Below are 22,751 nucleotides of genomic sequence, written 5' to 3' on the forward strand. Positions count from 1 at the left end.
CATCTGTAAAAAGGTCTGGTGCCCTCTTCTGGCCTGCAGGCACACACACAGATAGAATATTGTATATATAACAAATAAATAAATAAATATCTTTTAAAAATCTATTTACTTCTAGGGTTTGAACAAGGTTACTATGATGCCAGTGATCCTAAAAGTTATTCAGTTATATAACGTAGTGCTGTGGGCATGGGAAGATAAAAATTTCCATGCTTTGTGTTAGTGATGTAAACTGATACTTCTATGAAAGGTGTTAGGCAATACTTATTAGAATAAAAACATACCTACTCTTTGGCCCAGTTCTTTTGTTTCTGGGAATTTACCCAGGAAGTACAGTTTAAGCTGGTAAACATCTAGTCTCTGCATTGTTCATAAGCAAAATACTGGAAATAACCTAAATGCCCATCAGTAGAGCTCTGCTTAAATATTTATGATTCCAGACCAGGTGTGCAATTTCAGCACTTGAGAAAACAAATCAAAACAAAAGAAAGATAGAGAGTTGGAAGACAGAATGGGCTACATAGCAAAACCCAGTCTCAAAGAAAAATTACAGTCCATGTATGATATTATATATCCCTTTAGAAGGATAAGAATTAATTCAGAACATTTAAAACAAAACAAAACTGGGTCAGGTTTGCCTTGAACTGTCAAGGTAATTAGGGATGACCTTGAACTACCGACCTTCCTGCCTCTACCTCCAAGGGCTGGGTTTACAGGACTGCAGTCATCATTTCTTTTTTCTTTTTAAATTTTATAAATTTTATTATTCAAAAAGTTTTCAAATAAGTCCTTGCTGTCCTAGATCTATGTAGACCAGGCTGGCCATGAATTTACAGAGATCCTCCTGCCTCTGCCTCTCCACTGCTGGGATTAAAGGTGTGTACAACCACACTCTGCAAATTTATTCCAACTTTTTGGTTAATGGCTCTGAACATCTTTTAAAAGTTATTTTTAAAATTAAATGACTGTTTCTGAATGTGAATGCAGGTGCTCAAGGAGGCCAACAGAGGGCGTCGGATCCCTTGGACTTGGAATTAGGTGGCCATAAGCTACCTGTCACAGGTTGGTCCTCCTGAAGAGCAGTATGATGCACTCTTAGCCACTGAGCCATTTCTCCAGCTGTGACTTTGAACATCTTAAAACATGCTAAATGTAGTGACGACACTACAGAATTCATTGCCATCCCATTAAACCATTACCGGTTTTTTTCTGGCTGCTATTTTAGGCATTTCTTACATTAAAAGATGTCTCTGTACAAAATCGCAAAATAATATTTGTTATCACCTAGTTCATAATCTAATGTCTCCATTTGGCTCAAAAAACCCCGTAATTTATAATTGTTTAATTTGAAACTGCATCTAAACAAGGCACACACACACATTTATACCTTTGGTTCGGTGTCTCTAAGCACCTTAAATCTGAACAATTGGCCAATTTTTTAAAAATGATTTTTTTTAATGTTGTGCTGGTACTTACTGTACTATCCTTGGAGCCAAACAACAGCCACCTTTAGGAATTTAGCTGTGCCCACAGGCAAAGATCATCCCCGCATAGAAAGACAAAGACGTTGGGTATCCGGGTACTCTGTATCACCTAATCTGCCCTAATTGTATGTGGTCTGGAGAGGGGCTAGAGTATAGACTGGGGACCACTAGGTGAGTGGGCTCCATCTGTGAGGGAAGCCTTCATTCCTACTGGGTAAAAACTTTCCAATGCAGTCTTATTTGGGGGAGAGTGATCACCCACACTGTGTAAATAAGCCTAATAAACTAATTTGTGTTTCAGGAGCATCTTTCATAGCATTGCACTTGTTGTTGAGACCTGGGAAGGGGGTAGTTTAGTCTGTCAGAGGATTTTTTTTAAAGCAATAAATACCATGATCTTGTTGCAGTACAACTTGTATATGCAAATGTTTAATGTGGGGGAGATCCGAACATTTTAAGGGAACCAAATATTGTGTATTCTGGGCTTCTGGAGCTTTGAAGTAAAGCTCATGGTTACAAATCCATTCAATCCTCGTAGTAAGGTAACCCGCAGTCCCGTTTTACGACTGACTCAAGACAAGCCCCAGTTCTGGTCTTTGTAGCTGTGGCCTCTATAGCAGAGCCGAGAGCGAGAGTACTGGAAGGCTCTTTCACTCTAAACCCAGAAAAGTTTCCTCTGAATACAGATAGAAATAAGAGCAAGTGGCGGCGGCGGTGGATTGAAGGGAGCGTTAGTGAAGGTGCAGGTCGCAGGTAGAGCGCGGTAAGGCAGTACTCAGACCCGGTATGGGAGCGGAAGGGAGAACCAGCATCGGTAAACAGGAGCCGAGAGGCCGTGGGAGAAAGTCGGCTCAGCAGCGCTGAATCCCGCCTAGCCACTCCTCAAAGGCCGATGCTCCAGGTCCGACCGCTGGGCGAGCGAGGCTGGCACACAACCGGGGACGTTTGCGAGGCAGCCTGCAGCCGGTTCTTCCAGGGGCTGAACGATCTGGGGCAAGGGTACTGGGCACAGACTCCAGGAACAGATTCCACTCGCATCACCGCGCCCCGGGCAAATTGCAAGGCACTCCCCCTAGCCCAGTGACTCAAGTCCCCGCGTGACTTGCCGAATCAAGTCCCGCGCCTCCGCGGTGGGAAATAGTCCCCAGCCCGTCCGGCTCCGAGAGGGTGGGAACCGCGGAGTTCTCGGAGCGACACCGCCCAGCGCTGTGCGCGCAGCCAATCCCTGCGAGGGAGGGCGTGGCTAAGACGCCCGGTGGATTCCTCCGCCCGGGTTCGCGGTGATGAGGTCGGGGGAGTCGCCATTTTCGACGCGAAGCGGCTAATCGGAAGTCTGTCTCTTCCGTTTTCACGTCTGGATTCCGCCAGGTGAGCGTGCCCTCCGTAGCCATGGCAGCCTCGTCTGTCTCCTCGTCCTACGCCCCGCCCTTCCCCGGACCCCAGCCGTCGCCGTGTCGGCGGGGAAGAAAGCCCTGACAGTCGGAATCAGGCCCGACGTCGGGCTCGGGCCGCGGGGAGGAGGTGGGGCCGCTGAGACCGGTGCTGGCGTCGCTGTCCCCGGCGCCTCTTTCCCCGGGCATGGCCTGGACTCTGAGCAGACACCCCTCTGCCGTGTCGTCGGGTCGAGACTTTCTGGCAGGCCTTGTGTCCCGCCCCGGTCGCTGCGGAGGGAGTCAGATCCCGATAGCCGCTGTTCCCCGCGCTGCTCTTCCGGGTACTGGGGTCAGGACTTGAACTAGGGTGCGGACCTCGCTCGGACTAGGACAGCAGAGGGAGGCTCTCGGTGCTTTCTGTCCGCTTAGTCTGATGCTCAAAGGAGTTTGTAATTTATTTGTTATTGCTCTTACGCGTTCGTGTTTAATTGAGCTTTGTTTTTCATTATGAGAACAAAGCAGTGTAACTTTCAAATCTGAACAACAATCAACATGCCATCTTGTTTCAGTCATATTTTTCCTTATGCGTATATTTTTTCCAGCTTATTAAAACCTGAGGTGATAACTTTATGTATGTATGTATTTTTCGAGACAGTTTCTCTGTGTAACAGTTCTGGCTGTCCTGGAACTAGTTCTGTGAACCAAGGTGGTCTCAAACTCACAGAGATCCACCTGCCTCTGCCTCCCGAGTGCTGGCATTAAAAGATTGCGCCACCACCGCCTGGCTATGAGGTGACCCCTCAAGCTTTTTGATCCACAGACCTTCTTGGGGGACCTCACAGCGCTCTTGTTTTTAAGTCATGCAGCCTTTTAACATTCTCACTTGATAAAAATACACTCTCCCTCCTCCTCCCTCCGGTGACTTTGTAGCCCTCTCTTTTCTTCCTGTACCTCTGGTTTCTACATGACCTGCACCCCTCTAGAATCCTCAGGTAGACTCTGGTCTACTTAAGCTCTAATCAGGATCAAGTCCCAGTTTTATGTGGCGTGTTGTGGTTTAAAGTAAAACTGCGAAACAAGGTGTATTCTGTATAAGTCAGTTCAAACCCAGGAAAAGTAATGCATTCCAGCATTCCTGCTATGGTACAGATGTCAGAAGTCCAGGCAATTAGTATGGAAATTGTTAAGCAGTCATACAAATAAGGGTTTTATAATGTGATAGGATTGTAAATGGCGAAAGGATAATGGTGCGTAGTCCCCACCTGATGAGAGCCTTTGGGGTCCAGTCCCTAGACCCTCTTCAGGGCTCAGATTGGACACCACAGCAAGCGAAAGGGGCTTTTTTCTTTGGGTATCTGAACTAACTAATGCTCTCACTCTCTGCTTTTCCAAATTAGTCTCTTTATTCTTCGGCCTCTATTCTGATTCCCCTGTTCTACTTCTAATTTTCCCTAGCTTCTTCTTTTTTTCAGCCTCCAAACTTTTCTACAAGAGGCTTGGAGTGATTAAAAAAAAAATTACAAGAGTTACTTCTCGTTGGTCAAAAGCACATTCCTAGGATAAACCATTGGCAGGGCAGTACAAGGCTCCAAGGTTACAAGAGTAGGACCATGACCAGGTGGGGGATATGGGGGTGGGTGTTGGGGGGCACAGTGCCCAGTGACAAACTTTGAGACATAGGTTTATTGTCAGCAGATTGACAAGTGAAGAACTGGCATGCTTTTCTTAGGGTGCTTTGTGTTGTAACCTTGTCAGAGTCTGTGACTCTGACCTTGTGCATAGCTGTACAGTTTTAAACTATTTACAAAAAGTCTTTAGTCTAGTTTGAACTTGCTCTGCGGTGAAAGCAAGCTAATTGTGTGCAGTTAGTAGTCTGAGCAAAAGGAACAGCAGGCTTTTAAGTGTCTATAGTTGTTGTGGGACAAATAGATTTAGCTATGAAGTATGTCCTAGTATATTTTCTATATATCAAAATTATATAGCTAAATAAAACTCATTTTCCTGACCACTCACAGATATATATGCCCATAAGATTGAGACACAATCATGAGATTACATATACACATTGCATGAAAACATGGTGATGGAAGATATCACAGCTATTATTGCACGAGTGAAGTTACAGATGAAAGCAACGGTTTTCAGTAGTAGTAGGCCCTGCCTCGCAGGGTTCCTTTGTCTGAGAATAATTTCTCTGGTGGGTTGACATCTGAATTATCAATTGCTATAAGCTGTGATTGCGTCGTGATCCACAGTAGCTCGTGATAAATGCTCACCCACCTACAACTTAATATGTCTTCACAACTTTGAGTCATTGTGGCAGGTCTGTTACCCTAGAGTTTAGAGGCTGAGGCAGGAGGACTGCCATGAGTTTGAGGCTAGCCTAGGTTAGAGTGAACTCTAGTTTTAGAAAAAGCAAAAGAATCCAGTAAAAGCCAACCAAAAATGTACACCCTGAGAGTTTTCTGCAATGTGTTAATATTTTAATAAAACGTTAAAGATATCTTATAATGCCGGTTCATTCCAGCATTGGTAACTTCTTGAAACTGATGGCGCCTGGACTCCCAAGCCTAGTCTTTGTTGTGAATTTCACACATTGTTGTTGGTTGTGTGATTCCTTTATTGAAATTTCAGTCTTTTTTGTTGTTTTTGTTTTTTGTTTTTGAGAAAGGTTTCTCTGTGTTGTCCTGGCTATCCTGGAACTCAGCCTGCCTCTGCATCCCGAGTGCTGGGATTAAAGACGTGCACTGCCACCACCACTCAGCTCTGAAAATACCAGTCTTGATTGGTTTTGTCAGCAAATATTTGACTAAACTATATCGTATGAAAGTACAGTAAACTTGCTGGCAAACTGTACAAATAATCCATTGAAAAAGTTGATTTATGTGTCTTGGAAAACACGTCTTATTAGCGTCCCAGCGTGTGTGCTGCCACTGTATTGCATCACATTTCTCTCTTGGTTCTTTGCAGCTATGGACTCTAACGCTGGTTGATGAGGATCTTTTGTGTCTGTATGTGTCGTAATGGAGGTTTCAAGAAGACTGTTGTTTCAGTGTTTTGGGGAGCAGTTCTTGATGCAGCAGTCTCTATTTTCCTTCCCTAAATAATCTTAAATTCTTCTCTTTATTCCTACTAAGAATGAAGAAGCCTCTAAGGATCTGGTTGGTGAGAAACTAAGTTTTGATTTTGTTAAGGATTTGAGTAAAATCAGGAATTGACAGATGCTTAGAATACTAAGTGAGGCTGATGATCCATATATGACTCTTATTAATGAAAATAAAAATGGCAGCACAGTCACAGTAGGCTCTTCCTGTATGAGCAGGGTAGGAAACTGAAAGCTGGTTTTCATGATTTATTCATTAGGCCCTGTGTTGTGGTTGTCCATTGTTTAGTCTCAGATGTAAGCTCCTTGAAAGCTGCTGTCGGCTTTCATTGAAATTTCTCTTTTTCAGCTGGGATGTAACTCAGTGGCAGAACACTTACCTATCATATATGTTCCTGAGTATTTTCATCCCAACATGGCAAAAAAAAAAAAAAAGTGTGAGTGGTTAAACTAGGAAAATTATATTTAGTTAAGTTTCCTCATAATCAGCATAACAAGTACTAAGTTTTGGGCAAGATGCTCTGCTCTGCTCTGCTCTTTGGTTGTATATGTGAAATACTTGAAGGCCTGAGAAGGCTGTTGGTAAAGTGTTTATAGGTGGTAGTGTTAGCATGTGAATCTGATTTCAGCTGTTTATGATGAGATGGGGCATAAACCTCTTTGGGTTTGTTGTGTTTGGAGTTTTTTGAGTCTCTGTGTGTATGTGTGTTAATTTAAGGGAATTTCTAGCTAATTATTTTCAAGTAGCTTTTTTTTTTTTTTTTTTTTTGAGGCAGGGTGTCTCTGTGAACCTGAGACTTGAGTTTTCTTGGTGAGGCTGGAAGGCAGCAAGCTTCAGTGAGCCTGGCTTCACTTAGATCAGTATTAAGGTTATAGGCATATGTGGGCTTGTTACATGCTTGCTGGGATGCAAATTCCCATGCTCATGATTGTGCCACAAGCACATTTAACCACTGAACTGTCTCTAATTATGTTTTTTTTTGTTTGTTTTTAATCAGTGTTTTTTTTTTTTAATCAGTAGTTTTCTTTTTCATATTGGAGAGTTTTATTGATCTCTCCAGTGTACTGGTTTTTTCTTCTGTCATTTTTCCATTCTGTTGTTGATCCTTTACATCAATATTACTTCTAATATTTCTGTTTGTTTCTTTTAAATTAATTTTTTTTGTAATTTTTGTATGTAGGTAAATGCACCATGAGCATAGCTGTGAAAGTCAGAAAAGGGAACCATATTCTCTGGAACTGGAGTTATGGAGGCAGTTGTGAGTCATTACATTGGTGCTGAGGATCAAGCCCAAGACTGCTTAAGAACCACAGAAATCTTGACTCCCACCCCCCACTAACAACTCTGCATTTTGTCCCAATGTTATCTTTTGCCTTTGTGGTGTTTTCCAAACAGGTGGCTGACAAGGTCAATCCCTGTAATAAACTTTCTAACACCATTTCTTTCTTTGAGTCACTGATGAGAGTTATTTTAATTAGTGATATGATACTTTCTCTGAGTTATAACACAAGGCAGTAACTATTTTTTTCTTTTTCTATTTATTTATGTGTATGAGTATTTTGATCAAATGTATGTCTGTATACCATGTGCATGCCTGGTACCCAGGTAGGCTAGAAGAAGGCATTGGATCTAGAACTGGAGTTAGAGATGGTTGTAAGCCGTCATGTTGGTGCTGGCAGTTGAATCCAGGTCTCCTGCAAGAAGTGCTCTTAACCACTGAGCCATCTTTCCAGCCCCTGATTTTTTTTTTTTAACTAGTGTATCTCTATGACTTTTATAGTATAGAAGGCATTCCATACGTAGTTGTTATAGAGGATATTTGAACATGTAGAACCCAGTAGTGAACCTCCCGTGCTGTTTCCTCAGGAGTTGTCAATCTTGCCTTTGATACAGGGTTTTTTTTTTTTTTTTTCTGTTTGTTTGTTTTGTTTTTGAGACAGGGTTTCTCTGTGTAGCTTTGACTGTCCTGTAACTTGTTCTTTAGACCGGGCTGGCCCTGGCTGGCTTCGAACTCTTAAAGTAATGGGGTTAAACATGTGTGCCACCACCACTGGATTCTGAGACAGGGTCTTTTTTGTGATGGGGGGGCGTGGTAGTTTGAGATAGGGTTTCTCTAGTAGTTCTGACTGTCTGGACACTTACTTTGTAGACCAGGCTAGCCTCAAACTCAGAGAGATCTGCCTGCCTCTGTTTCCCAAGTGCTGGGACACCACAGTTCTGAGACAGGGTCTTAACTGGAAACCTGGAACTCACCTAGCAAGCTAGGCTGGCTAACTAATGAGTCCTAGGGATCTGCTTGTCTCTGCTTCCCTAGTACTGGGATTACGATTATGTACCACCATGCCCAGCTTTTTATATAGTTCCTGGGGATTGAACTCAGATTGTAAGACTTGAGCAGCAAGTGCTTTGCCAGCTAAGCTGTCTCTGCAGGCCTCTGCCCCCATACTCCTGTTTTCATTTAGGCCTTCCTTGTACATGTGATCTGAGCTCTATTACAGTTTATAATGTGATAAAGTACACGATATAGGCTTCAGGTACATTTAGGTTTTAGTTTAGTGGATCTCCTTATATTACCCAGGCTGGAACTCTTTTTTTCCCCCTTCTTTTTATTTATTCTTTGTGTCTTTAACATCATGCATCTCCATCCCATTCATTTCTCTGTCCCTTTGTATTCACCCTGTGCCCTGCAACCTCCCTCTCCCCAAATAAAGTAAAATAAATTTTAAGAAAAAGGAAAGGAGAAAAAAAAAAAGGAAAAAAAGTCTCGTCATGGAAGCTGTATTGTGACGCAATAAGTCATGCTGTAATCCCTTTTATCTACATATCTTTACTTGCAACTGTTGATTGCAGAGAATCATTGATCTAGTTGAGTCCTATGGCTTTTGCTACACTATTGAACTATTGATGCTGGGCCTTTGCTGAAACTTCCCTTGATTATCTTGCTGTTGCCCTGTGTTGTGGAGACTTGTAGCTTTGAGTCTGCAGGACCTGTCCCTTTCTGTGCACCAGCAAATCACAGATGGGCTGGATGTTAGGTGGGCCAACACATCACCCTCTGGTTCTGGGCCTTGGTAGTTGCAGAATAGGTCAGACTGCCTAGGCTGGAACACTTAAGACTCAAGGAATCCTCTTTCATCAGTTTGGGCTACAGATGCCACTCCTGACTTGCATTTAAATTTTACTCTTAGTTCGACCCATAGTGGCTGGCTGATTTAGTGCAGGTGACTAGAAAATATATGATAGTAGTTGTTAATGTGTTTCTTTCTTCCTACTTCCTATCCATCTCTGCTTATGAATGCCTGAAAATATGGATGCTGTTTGGATCTGTGAACACATAGTCTTCTAGAGTATCAGGAGTCTAACTCTCAGAAACCTTGTTCTCTGGAACCTGGGATTTTACATATACAACTCCGTGTACTTGGGAGGTTTTCGGTTTGAGACAGGGTCTTGATGTGTCAGCTTGTACCACCACACCAGGCTTACACTCTCCCTTTACACAGACCTGTTTTCTTCTTTAGGACACAGCTTAAGCTTTGCTATCTGAGGAACCTTTCATTATGATTGTCCTAAGAATTTGCGACAGTGGGTTTCTCAGTCTTGGTTTTGTTGAGGTTTTGGAGGTGTTGTAAGGACATTGTCTTGTTCATTCTTCCATGTTTAGCGGCATCCTAGGCCTCTACCCACTAGTGGGCAATAGCTTCCCCTCCAGTTGCGACAATGCAAGATGTCTCCAGTCACTCCCAATTGAGAGACTCTAGAATCATAATCCTTTTCAAACACTGTTATAGCCTGCTGGATTTTAACTATTTTTTTCTTCTTCAGTAGAATATGATTTTCTTGTGAGAGTCAGAGGCTGTACTTAACACTCTTTATTTTTCAGCATCTAGCCAGGGTCTGACACATAATCAATAAAATACTTGTTGAATATATTGAACATAACTTGGCATAATGGATGAAAGTTATTTTGTGATATACAAGTTATTCAGTGTTGTATGAAGTTTTCTTGATGTAGTTTCACAGAAGGAAGTATATTCTGTTATCTTCTGAAAGTGCTTTTTACACAAATACTAGTCCTGGTGTTTTTACATTTTGTCTGCTTTATTTGTATCTTTTTTGGTTACTTTGTCAGATCTAGCTTCTATGTGAACATTACATTGTTTTAAAGTTTTGAGTCCAGAACTAAAATTGAGAAATAGAAATTGTGCTATCTTGAAATAGAATATACAGCGGTCAATGCACAGTTGTGTGTCCTGACATCCTGTGATGGTTATGTTGATTCTTATGCCTGTCAGTGCATGTCTTGGTAAATAGTGTTCTCTTGTAGACTTTTGTAGAGCAGGTTCCTGCCTGTATTCTTCAACCCCCCCCATAACTCTGTGCCTAAGTAAATGCTATTGACATTTTTGTGATACTAGACAGTAGTTTTTCTCAAAGGGTCAAATTTAGTAGCAATATTTGAGAAAACATAAGGGTATTTTGACTTTTGCTTTAAATTTGGCATTTTTTTTTAAATGGCCACTATTTTTTGAGAATTTTTTTGTGGGGGGGGGCAGGAGTACTTCTTGCCTCTTTATTTTGTTGTTTGGGGTTTTGTTTTTTGAGACAGGTTGTCTCTGTAGCTGTGACCATGGCTATCCTGGAACTCATTATGTAGACCAGGCTGGCTTCAAACTCACAGAGATCTGCCTGCCTTGACTTCCTGAGTGTTAGGACTGAAAGTGTGTGTCACCATGCCTGGCCTTCTTGTCTTTTTAATCACCCTATTCCTGTGGCCAATACCTACATACAAATTTTATCTTTCACCAGATTCTTTCAGATTTTATGCCCACCTATTCCTATTCAGTCAGTTCTTTGAACAATGGTAAAATGATAATGTAAACAAGATGTTTAGGTCATGTCGTTGTATTAGAAAATCCCTAGTGACTGAGGGGATACCTCAGTGGTAGATATGTGCTTGACATGCATATGGCCCTGGTTCAATTCCCAGCACTAAAAAGAAAAAAGGAAAGAAACCACTCTGGTTTATGTTACAGTCGGCCTCTAAGTAGTACTAGTTTCTGAACTAATTTGGACTCTTGTGTTGCTACTTTTTCCAGAAGGAGCAGGACAGCATGCTGGGCTCCGGCTTCAAAGCTGAGCGCTTACGAGTCAATTTGAGATTAGTCATAAATCGTCTTAAATTGTTGGAGAAAAAAAAAAGTGAGTACTGTGTCTGTCATGTCTCTCTCTGCGCATCCCCCCCTTTTAGTTTTTTTTTTTTTTTTAAACCAGCTACCAGCATCCCAAACAGGATCTTTCAGGCTAGTACTATGGAGTCTTGTACAGCTTTGCAGTTAGGATACATGTCTGCCTCTTATATATAGTTAAATTGAAACACTTTGTTGCAGAGAAGGTGTCTTTGGGTTTCTGTTGCTGTGAAGAGACATCATGACCACAGCAACTCTTATGTGGGTCATGTAAGAGTTATAAGGCAGCATTTAATTGTGGTGGTTTACAGTTCAGACGTTCAGTCCATACATGACAATGTGCTGACAGACTTGGTGCTGGAGAGGTAGCTGAGAGTCCTACATCTTGAGCAGGCAACCAGAAGTGGTCTGTTTCACTAGGTATGGCTTGAGCATATGTGAGATCTCAAAGCCTGCCTCCGCAGAGACACACTTCCTTCCAACAAGGCCACTACTAATAGTGTCACTCCCTTTGGGGGACATTTTCTTTCAAACCACCACAGAAGGGGATGTAATGTTCACCCTCTATATTTGTAATCTCTGCATCCATGGGTTCCACACCTGTGAATTCAGACAAATGTGGATCAGAAATATTCAGAGAAAAATATCTATGTATTAAGTATGTACAGACTTCTTGTCGTTATTCCAAAATAATACATTGTAACAGGCATTTATATTACACATATAAGTAATCTAGGTGTGGTTTAAAGTATACAGGAGGCTAAGCGTAAATGCTCTGCATATTCTGTCCCATTTTATATGTCCAGGCACTTGAGCCTTCTGGTTGTGATATCCATAGGTATCCTGGAACCAGTGCCCTCTTGGATGTTTAGCAGCTATTGTGGAGTAGTGTAGTATCCTTCCTGACTCTGGCTTCTGAGTTGGAAATGTCAGCCTGTGTCTTAGATCATCTATGTAGGGTGGTGACTTCTAGAGCAGCTATGATGAGAGTAGATGTGTGAGTAGGAGCTAGGATACTGTAGATTACAGTAGAACCTTCCCAGTCTTTGTTGGGTGGAGGTCTGCCAACTGGCCAGGTTCCAGTGCATTATTGCTGTGTGACTGGAATGGGGTTTGTGTCCCAGCGGAACTGGCTCAGAAAGCAAGGAAGGAGATCGCTGACTATCTGGCTGCTGGAAAGGATGAGCGAGCACGCATCCGTGTGGAGCACATTATCCGGGAGGACTACCTTGTGGAGGCCATGGAGATCCTGGAGCTGTACTGTGACCTGCTGCTGGCTCGGTTTGGCCTTATCCAGTCTATGAAGTAAGATATCTTGCCTGAGAGGCTAAACAAATGTGGAATTTGAGAATGGAATAATACTTTCTCAGTCTGTGTGCGTCTGCAGCAGGCTAACACTAAGCAGTTCTTTGGCATTCCCAAGGATCTGTTTGCCATTAGTGAAAAGAAAACAGAATTGGAAGTCCAGTGTCCCAGGTTTGAGTCTTGGTTCAGCTTGTGTGAGGTTTTGAGGACTTGAACATGTCACTTAGTTTTTGTTTCTTCAGAAGCAAATAGGGAAATGGAAAAGGCTAGAATGTCAATTACCTGAAGCCAGTGTAGTTTGTGAAATAACTTTGGAGGTCATCTGGTCTATGATATAAAAACTATGATTTTGTTTGTTTTAAAGGTGTTAAGTTATATATATATAATTATACATATATTTTTATATTTATTTATTTTATATATTATATTATTTATTTTATATTTATTTATATTATATATATAATTTTTTTAATTTATTTTTTTGTTTAGGGAACTAGATTCTGGTCTGGCTGAATCTGTGTCTACACTGATCTGGGCTGCTCCTCGACTTCAGTCAGAAGTGGCTGAGTTGAAAATAGTGAGTACAAGCAGTTTCTATAATGTCTGTAGGCTTTTGTTTTTGTTTTGTTTTGTTTTAGACAAGGTCTCACTATGTCACTCTAGTTGGCTTGGAACTCACAGAAAACTACCCTTCTCTGCCTCTGAGTACTGGGATTAAAAATATGTATGTGCCACCATGCCCAGCCTTTGTAGTTTTTGGTATTAGAAAAGTCTGTTTTTAGCCAGGTGGTGGTAGTTTACTCCTTTAATCCCAGCACTTGGGAGGCAGAGGCAGGTGGATCTCTGTGAGTTCGAGGCCAGCCTGGTCTACAAGAGCTAGCTTCAGGACAGGCTTCCAAGCTACAGGAAGCCTGGTCTCGAAACAACAACAACAACAACAACAAAAAACACCAAAAAAGAAAAGTCTGTTTATTTGACTGGGTATCTTTATCTTGTACCTCCTGGTTTTAAAATAGGCTTTGTTCAGTAATTACTCCTTTTTAGACCTTTATGGCATAAAATACTGTTTTGAGAATTTGAACAACTTTCTAAAAGGCAGATTTATATGCCAGCTGTTGTATCTAAATTTTTTTTTTTTTTTAATTTTTCAAGACAGGGTAACTCTGTGTAGCCCTGGCTACCCTAGAACTAACTCTGTAGACTAGACTGGTCTTCCGGCTGGAGAGATGGCTCAGTGGTTAAGAGCACTGGCTGCTCTTCCAGAGGTCCTGAGTTCAATTCCCAGCAACCACATGGTGTCTCACAACCATCTGTAATGAGATCTGGCGCCCTCCTCTGGCATGTGGGCATGCATGGAGACAGAATATTATATACATAATAAATAAATACATCTTAAGAAAGAAAAGAAAAAAAAAAGAAAGAAGTAGACAGGTCTTCCATTGTTATTATACTCTTAGGTTCTATACTATAGGCTCACTGACTGTGTTTCATGTTTGTGTATTGACCATGTTTAGCCCCAGGAGACCTTTACACATTTCCCTAGAACAATTTTCTTTCTAGTCTTGTTAACTTGTTATGTTTCTTTCTTAACTATGTTGCCCTGGCTGGTCTCAAACTTTGGGGCTCCTCCTTTTTCTGCCTCCCATTAGGGATTACAGAGACTTGATACTATACCCAGCTCTTTGCTTAGTTAATTTCTAATAATCTTTCAGATATTGACAAAACATTGTTTTCTTCAGAGGCAACTTCATCTCGCTTTTCTGCTCAGGTCTGATTTGCATGTGTGCCTTCCTTTAGGAGCATTTATCTTAGCTGCAGGTGGCCCTTTATTGGGTTGTTTTTACTATTAATATTATTTGCACAGAGATTTTAAGACTCCCTAAAAGTAGGAATAGTGTGTATTTTTGTTCATCATCATTTTACTATTTTTTGGATCTTTGAAAAAAAGATCTCATGTAACCCAGGCTAGCCTTGAACTGATCCTCTTGCTTCTACCTCCCTAGTTAAAGGGATTACGGGTGTGTGCCACCTTGCTCAGCTCATTGTTGTACTTACAGTATTTCATGCTTAATGATAGTGTTTGTAGTTAGCTTGTTGCTTTCTGGGTAAGAGAATAAATAGTGTCTGCTTAAGGTTTCATAGGCATTGTTTCTTTAAACCTAGTCATAAATATACATTTAATGTTGATAGGAAGTGTGAAGCTGGAGTGGTTTCTGTTATAATTTTTCTTTCTTCCTTTTTTGTAGGTTGCTGATCAGCTCTGTGCTAAATATAGCAAGGAATATGGCAAGCTGTGCAGGACCAACCAGATTGGGACTGTGAACGATAGGGTAAAGAACATACTTGTAATCAGGACCCAGTGGGAAAGATAGTTTTATTACCAGCAGGGGCTTGAGTTGTGCAGGTGCATGGCTGAGTTAGTTGAGGGGTGTATTTTATAGTATAAGGAAGGTCAGAGGATGGCTATGTGGCCGGCAGTACAGTTGGGTTCTTTCGCTGCCCAACACCTGATTGTGGTGCTTGCTTTTGTCTTTTCCGTCTTCTGTATGTTATGAAGGCAGGAAGGAAAGTAGAAAGAAGGGTTGGATGAATGAAATGGGAATGGCATTAGTGTTGAATCTTTTCCTGTATCTATCTCATATGCAGCTAGAGAGAGTGAGAAAAGCATGGGTCCCAGTGTGCCTTCTGACTGGAAAAAAAATAGTTCATCTTTATTCTTCTCCAATTTTACTAGTAATGAGAGGAAATATTTGGCCTTTTTTGTTATTTTTGTCTTAAACCCAGGACTTAAGCACACTCTACCACTGAGTTTAGTTCCTCCCAACCCCGAGGAATTCGTTTTTTAAAAGTAACAAGTTTGGATTAGACTGGTTGTACAGATGCTTCTTAACATTAATATTTTATTACAGCTAATGCACAAACTGAGTGTGGAAGCCCCACCCAAAATCCTAGTGGAAAGATACCTGATTGAAATTGCCAAGAATTACAATGTACCCTATGAACCTGACTCTGTGGTCATGGTAAGTTTATGCCAGAGCACAAAGGAAAATGAGTCTCTGTGTAGGACTGCTTGATGAGGGTATTATTTATGCTAGCTGAATTTGAGTGAGGAAACCTTTGTTCAGCTAGTGCCTTCTTAACAATAAGTATACCTGCAAATCTCACAGGTCACTTAAAGCATGAGATTGAATGAATGAATGAAGGCATCTTGAGAATGCACAATCTTGACAGAAACGTAAAAGCATATTATTTTTACCTTTCAGCAAGTTTGAAGAAATTGTAATACCCAAGACTTGGCTACATTGTTGTAGAATATTATTTCAAGATGTGTTACATTCGTTTATGCTGTGGAATATTAGTTTAATAATGCAAAGATGTGTTGCATTCTTTTATGTTGCATTTGTTTAACTCTGTGAAGCTGTGTTATTTTGCCTATCTGAAACACCTGATTGATTTAATAAAGAGCTGAATGGCCAATAGCTAGGCAGGAGAGGGATAGGCGGGACTGCCAGACGGAAGAAGAAAGAGGAGAATGAGAATAGAGGGAGGAGGAAGAGAAGGAAAAGGAGAGGAAGACACCAGGGGCCATCCACCCAGAACACTGCCAGCAACAGAGTAAGAAGTAAAGAAAGGTATATAGTATATAGAAAGGTAAAAGCACAGAGACAAAAGGTAGATGGGATAATTTAAGAAAAGCTGGCTAGAAATAAGCCAAGCTAAGGGCAGACATTCATAAGTAAGAATAAGTCTCTTGAGTATTTATTGGGGAGCTGGGCAGTGGGCCTATAAAGAGTAAAAAATACCAACTACACTATGTGGTTCATTTATTGTGCTATGTGCAGGTAATGGTCCAAACGCTGATTGTGGGGATGCATGTAAAATAGATTCTCTGTCCTGAATATAAATGATTCAACAGTTAAACTTAGTGTGGTGTGGTAGAAGCTCTTTATGCTAAGCAAACCTCCTGTACGCAAACACCCTCAGGATGGATAGCAGCTTCCAACCCCCCACCCCCAAGCATTAATGTGTAGAAATGTACCTGAGTGTTCCATCAGAACTGGCCCTCAGTGGAAGAAAGTATTCCTTCCTGGGGCATTTTCTTTCTGAATCTGTCCAGGCCAGGGTGTTTTAAAATCTTTACATTCTGCTCTTTCCCTTCTCTTAGAGACCTTTGTAGGCTCCCTTGTTCCCTGGGAATTGTCTGAGGCTATGGTGGAGCATTGCAGTGTAGTGTTTTCCCCACCTCCTTCACATGCCCTGTGGGTGCTGAATTGTGAGCACTCCAGAGTAAACAACTTTTATGCTTATGTGTGTATCCCTAGACTCTCCTAGGGAGCATGGCTGTGGACCTGGATTAAGTGCTTGTGTTTGTTTCTTAGGCAGAAGCTCCTGCTGGGGTGGAGACAGACCTTATTGATGTTGGATTTACAGATGATGTGAAGAAAGGTGGTCCTGGAAGAGGAGGAGGGGGCGGGTTCACAGCCCCTGTTGGTGGACCTGATGGAACAGTGCCAATGCCCATGCCCATGCCCATGCCTATGCCCACTCCAAACGCTCCCTTCTCATATCCACTGCCAAAGGGACCAGTAAGTATCTAAAGAAAGTGTGGATGTGAGCTTTAGAAAATGTTGCAGAAGAAGGCATATGGTCTCTATAAACACATTGAGGAATTGTAGGTTGTGAGGAATACAGAATAAAAAGAATATTTGTATTAGCTGAGTAACCAAGCAAGTGTATCGAGGAACAGTATCAGATTGAGGAAAGTCCTTGGTGTCTGCTGCAAGTACCAAAGTAGAACAATCTAAAGATAGTGGTAGGAAAAGGTTACTAAACATCTGGGTACCTGTTGCAGTAATGCTAGTAGTTTTTGTTTGTTTGTTTGTTTTCTTTCTGAAAATGAAGAACTTCCCTTTATTACCAGGCTGAAAAACCTTCATTAACAGGATGTCAGCACTTTCGATTTTTTTCCTTGGAGATAGACATTGAAGCACTTGATGTGGTATTTGAGGAATAACCATTGTAGATCTTTAAGCTTGTAGTCTTTCTGATCACATGTGATCCTTTTGAGCCTTTCTTTCCTCTGAGGATACATATACATACATACATACATACATACATGCATACATGCATACATACTGTGTGTATTCACACATACTCCTTCCCATCCCATACAGAAGTTACAGATTGGGAGCAGGGTTTCTGATACTGCTTTTCTCTTGCAGTCGGATTTCAGTGGATTGCCAGTGGGGACTTACCAGGCCTTTCCTAACATTCACCCACCTCAGATACCAGCAACTCCCCCATCGTATGAGTCTGTAAGTGCCTGAGCCTCTTTGATAAACGGCAGGAGAGTGAATCCCATGAAGAGAGCAAAGTAATAACAACAGGGAAGGCAAACTTTTGATCAACTTAGTATGGGTGTTGCTCTTGCTTTGGGATTCCTTGTTGCTTTTATACTGCCCTGGAGATGTGGTGCGCTGTTGGTGGCATTTGTGGTGGGCTTGCTATGTTGGCACTGAAGCCAGGAATCAGGAAGGAGCTGCTCTTAGGAAGTTATAGTACTCAAATGGTCATGGTGGCACATGCTTATAGTTTCAACACTTTGGAGGGTCAAGAGTCAAGGTCAGCCTGGACTACATGAGCCCATCTAAAAAAAGTAAAAAAGTTGTAGTGCCCTACTCAAGATACTAAATATAGATATATTTGTTGTACTAACTAGTCTGAGAATCACATTGAGTTACTGTAATTTGATGTTATAATATATTTATTAAAGTACCAGTTTTAAGTTTTCAACATTCGTGGGGAACAATAGTAACAGTATTTGTCTTAACCAAAAATGTCCAGTCACTCATTTTTGGCCTGTAGCATTGGCTTCACAGTTTATTCTTATAGTTAGAACTTATATAGAGCAGACCTCTGCCACAGGCCAGTAATCTTAACAGCTTGGGAACTGAAGTAGATAGATTGCAAATTGAAGACCTTATTGCAAAATAAAAATTAAAAAAACTGTTGGGAAGTAGTTGAGTGGTAAGGTGTGTGTCTCTCGTGTAGGTGCAGTCCCCAGAGCTCGGGGGTTTGGGGTGATGGGTAAATGGCTCATGTAGTAAAGATGCCTTGAACTGTGATTGTAACAGCAGCTCTACTTCACAATTACTTGTTTCCTGCCAGTCTTGGATATACGTACATACATGACCCATATATCCATGCCTTTGGGAGCTGTTTTATATGGTTTACTTAGAAAACAAGCTGCTATGGATTTGCTGTGTAAATTGCTCACCTAGGAAGCTCTCTCTGATCATTCTTCCCATTGGTTTTCATCTCTAGTTGATGTGTTTTCTCCTGGAGCTGAGTCTTTCTCACGCTTTAGTAGTCCATGTATCAGAACATGGTCAACAGTTTATGGAATGAGGTGGCTCTTCACCAGTCCTTGAGGCCTTGGTTCTTGTAGATTTACTAGTTTGCTTTGCCTGGAAGCTGAAAAGTGTCACAGTATGGTAAGACTTTTTCTTTGTTTGCCTGGCAGGTCAGAGGTTGGCATGGTGTCTGTGGTTCAGAGAGACTAGGAGGCATTTTCTTAGGACAAATTCTGTTGCTTTTGGTGAACAGCTCAGCTTTTGGAAAACAAAGGAGCTGGTACCAGTATTAGTACTTTGTCTAAAGATGTTGTTCATTGTCTTTTCCTTTGGTAACAATCTGTGTTTTGCAGGTTGATGACATTAATGGTGATAAAAATGTCTCTTCTGCACAGATTGTTGGTAAGTGTATTTCAGAAAGCTTCATGGATGCTGGATTCTCTTTTCCTGTTCCTCTCTCCATGGCCATAGCATTCTATCATGGTCCATGTCCTCTTCTCAAATATAATTTGTCTAACACAGAGCTCAGGACTTCTTGCTTTGAAACATAAATATTTTTCCTAACCCCAATCTTCCAAGGCTCTGTTTTATTTTTAGTCACTTAAGGTTTTTTTAAGTAAATTTATTATTTTTCATTATGTATATGTATGTGGGTTTATACATGTGAGTACAGATTCCCATGGAGGCTGGAGGGCCCTCTAAGGCTGCAGTGTCAGGTGGTTTTGTTTTTTTTTGATTTTCGAGACAGGGTTTCTCCGTAGCTTTTGGTGCCTGTCCTGGAACTAGCTCTTGTAGACCAAGCTGGTCTCGAACTCACAGATATCAGCCTGCCTCTGCCTCTCAAGTGCTGGGATTAAAGGCATGCGCCACCACCGCCCGGCCAGTCAGGGGGTTTTTGTCCTCCCTCCTTCCCTCCCTCTCTCCCTTCCTCTTTCCCTCCTTCTTTCTCTCTATCTCTCTTTTGGTTTTCTAAGACAGGGTTTCTCTATGTAGCCCTGGCTGTCCTGGAACTCACTCTTTAGACCACAGGGCTGGCCTCAAACTCAGATATCTACCTGTTTCTGCCTCCCAGGTGCTAGGATTAAAGGCATGTGCCCCCCTAACCTGGCTTGACAGGTGGTTTTGACATGTGTGTTAGGAGCTAAATTTGGGTTTTTCTGGAAAAGTAGCATGTGCTCTTAATGGCTGAGTCATCTCTCCAGCCCTTCCTCATTTTTTAAAAAAATTATTTTCTTATTTTGTGTATATGGGTGTATGTCTGTCTCTGCACTATGTGCATCAGTGCCCCTGGAGACCAGAAGAGAGTATTGGGTCTTCTGGGACTGGAGTTAGGACTGTTTTGAGTGGCTGTGTGGGTGCTGGTCCTCTGGAAAAGCTTTTAACCACTGAGCCATCCCTCTAGCCCCCACCCCAGATATTTTTTAAAGTGATATATTGGTGTCTCAGTTAGGCTAGCCTTCTGTTGCTGTAATAAAGCACCATGATCGGCCGGGCAGTGGTGGCGCACACCTTTAATCCCAGCACTCAGGAGGCAGAGGCAGACAGATCTCTGTGAGTTCGAGGCCAGCCTGGTCTACAGAGCTAGTTCTAGGACAGGCTCCAAAGCTACAGAGAAACCCTGTCTCAAAAAAAAAAAAAAAAAGCAAAAAAAAAGCAAAAAAAAACCCAAACCCACCATAAACATCATGATTAAAACCACGTGAGGAGGAAGGGTTTATTTTTCTTACATTTCTATATCATAGTCCATTGTCAAAGTTAGGGCAGGAATCTGGAGGCAGGAACTGAAGCAGAAACCATTGAGGAATGCTCTTTACCTGCTCAGTCTCATGGCTTGTTCTGCCTGCTTTCTTATACCACTCAGGACCACCTACCTAGGGGAAACCCCCCCTGGGCTGGGCCTCTGGAGGAGGCATTTTCTCAGTTGAAGTTTCCTCTTCTCAAATGATCCTAGCTTGTATCTAGTTGATATAAAACTACCCAGCACAGAGGGCAAAATAGGCACAAACAGTAAGGGTGAATTTTCATAAAGTAAGCATGTTTATGTAGTTGTTCAGTAAGTTACAAATGGAGTGCTACTAGCACCCCAGGAAGCATATTTAAAATCAGAGAAGTTGGCTGTGGTGCTGCATCTCTAACACCAGCACTGGGAAGTTGGGGCCATAAGCTCAGTGGTGGAACAGTTACTTGGCATGTGCAAGTCCCTGGATTTGATCTCCAGCATTGAAAGAGAAGGAAAAGAAAAAAGCAAACTGAAAGACATACAGATGGATGATCACATCAAATAGTACCAGTATTAACAGGACCTCGGACTTCCTTATCCTCTTGCTTCTACTACCCTAGTGCTGGCCATGATAGGAGTAAACCACCATACCTAGTTGTATGCATTGCTGGTGTAAAGCCAAGAGCTTTGTGTGTGCTGGGCAAATACTCTGCTAACTGAGCTACATCCCCAGCCTCTCCGGCAGTTTGATCTTTTTTTGTCCTCTGCCAAAAGGGATTATGGAGTTTGGGTGGTGTTTTTGTCAAAGGATGGCTGAGTCATTCTTCTGCTATTTGTAACATTATACTCTTTGCCCCGATTTAATTAGGACCCAAGCCAGAAGCTCCTGCAAAACCCCCTTCCAGACCCATGGATAATTACAACAACTTTGTACTGCCAGAGTTGCCATCTGTGCCGGACACACTCCCAACTGCATCTGCTGGAGCCAGTACCTCAGCATCAGAAGACATAGACTTTGATGATCTTTCCCGCAGATTTGAGGAACTGAAAAAGAAAACATAGGTCTCTTAAGCCAGGCAACTTCCAGATTCTGGAAGTTGAGACTGAACAGTTCTTTCTTGTAACAATGAATCTCCATGAAATTCCGTTTCATCTGTTAACCATCACCGAGCGTTCTTCTTGGGGCTCTCCTGCTGCTCTACCAGCTGTGTTGCTTTCCAGTTCTCTAGTGATGCTGAGAGACTAACAGCTAGAGACTCTGGCTGGAGCAGTTGGCTTCCGGTGGCTGTTTGCCTGTCTGTCTGTCACATGGATCCTTGGTTCTCTCCTGACCATTCCATTCCCAAAGGAGTGAGAAGGGAAGTACTGTGGGTAGAGCTGCCAAAGGTGCTGGACCATGGAAGAGAGTATCCTATGATGTGTCTCAGCCTCGCCTTGTAAATGCATCTGCTTGGGGGTGATTGTAGAGAGAAGCAAGGCCACTGTGTGTTTTTTCAAATGAGTTAGATGGCCCTGGAAGCCACTGTCACGGTTCCTGGAGGCGGGGCCCTCTCATTGACATACACTACTTCTTGCTGCAGGGCACTGTTCCACCTGGATCCAGTTGCAAAGTTTGTTTGGAAAAGTTCTCTCTTAGTTCTACTGGATGCTCAGGGAGCCCTCTGTGGCCTTTTGCTTTACTTTGAGTGCTGTGTTTCCCTTTTAGGAACGAGCAGCACTAGGAGATTTGTTTTTCCCCATGGCATGTTAGGAAGGAAGCATAGGTCTCTATCCAAGCCTAGGGTGGGCTTCCAGTTGCCTTAATAGAAGTGCTCAATTCTGGAAGCCTACAGGAAAGGGGGAAAGTTTTCATTTGAATACTTACAATTAGGGCATCTTTTCAAGCTGATATCTGAAGTTTTGGTGCCATGTTGCTGTAGCTCACTGCTTTCCTGGGTGGATGCGACTCTTTATTATGGTAACTTATGTGCTTCTTTGCCCCTAGCCAAGGCCAACCTTCCCCAGGAGGTTAGCTTTGGGACTGGAAGATGAGATTTTTGTTTATGTATAATATTTCTGTATGTACCTGTTTCAAGCAACTTCACTGTTTGATTGGTTTGTCTCAGTAGCTGCTAATAAAGATCCCGTGTCCTGCTTTCTCTAGTGTTGGTCAAAGGAATGGATTTTAATGGAGACTATTTTACCAGGTGATCCATATCAGTATATAAGCCAGATCCAGTCTTCACTTTC

At 42.1% G+C, this 22,751-nt stretch overlaps 1 protein-coding gene across 4 annotated transcripts; it reads left to right on the forward strand.

Annotated features, from left to right (window-relative positions):
• The first annotated feature begins 2,682 nt into the window (after nucleotides 1-2,682).
• Ist1 (IST1 factor associated with ESCRT-III) lies at nucleotides 2,683-22,660 on the forward strand. 4 transcript variants are annotated; one of them, XR_007591965.1, is made up of 11 exons: nucleotides 2,683-2,849; nucleotides 11,055-11,157; nucleotides 12,269-12,449; nucleotides 12,939-13,026; nucleotides 14,696-14,779; nucleotides 15,359-15,469; nucleotides 16,829-17,035; nucleotides 17,672-17,764; nucleotides 18,774-18,943; nucleotides 19,156-19,204; nucleotides 21,391-21,489. XR_007591965.1 is itself a non-coding variant. In XM_050143524.1 (10 exons), the coding sequence occupies exons 2-10, from the start codon at nucleotides 11,070-11,072 to the stop codon at nucleotides 21,582-21,584; spliced, it is 1,095 nt and encodes a 364-aa protein (XP_049999481.1). In that variant the 5' UTR covers nucleotides 2,683-2,849; nucleotides 11,055-11,069; the 3' UTR covers nucleotides 21,585-22,660. The 4 variants fall into 4 exon arrangements, 3 of the variants coding, with proteins under 3 accessions (XP_049999481.1, XP_049999482.1, XP_049999483.1); XM_050143524.1 differs by lacking the exon at nucleotides 18,774-18,943 and having other exon boundaries at nucleotides 21,391-22,660; XM_050143525.1 differs by lacking the exons at nucleotides 17,672-17,764; nucleotides 18,774-18,943 and having other exon boundaries at nucleotides 21,391-22,660.
• The last annotated feature ends 91 nt before the right edge of the window (nucleotides 22,661-22,751 follow it).

Source organism: Alexandromys fortis, unplaced genomic scaffold, assembly GCF_014885135.2.
Source record: "Alexandromys fortis isolate MF-2015 unplaced genomic scaffold, M_Fortis_MF-2015_v1.1 scaffold_1, whole genome shotgun sequence".
In the NCBI taxonomy this organism is placed as follows: domain Eukaryota; kingdom Metazoa; phylum Chordata; class Mammalia; order Rodentia; family Cricetidae; genus Alexandromys; species Alexandromys fortis.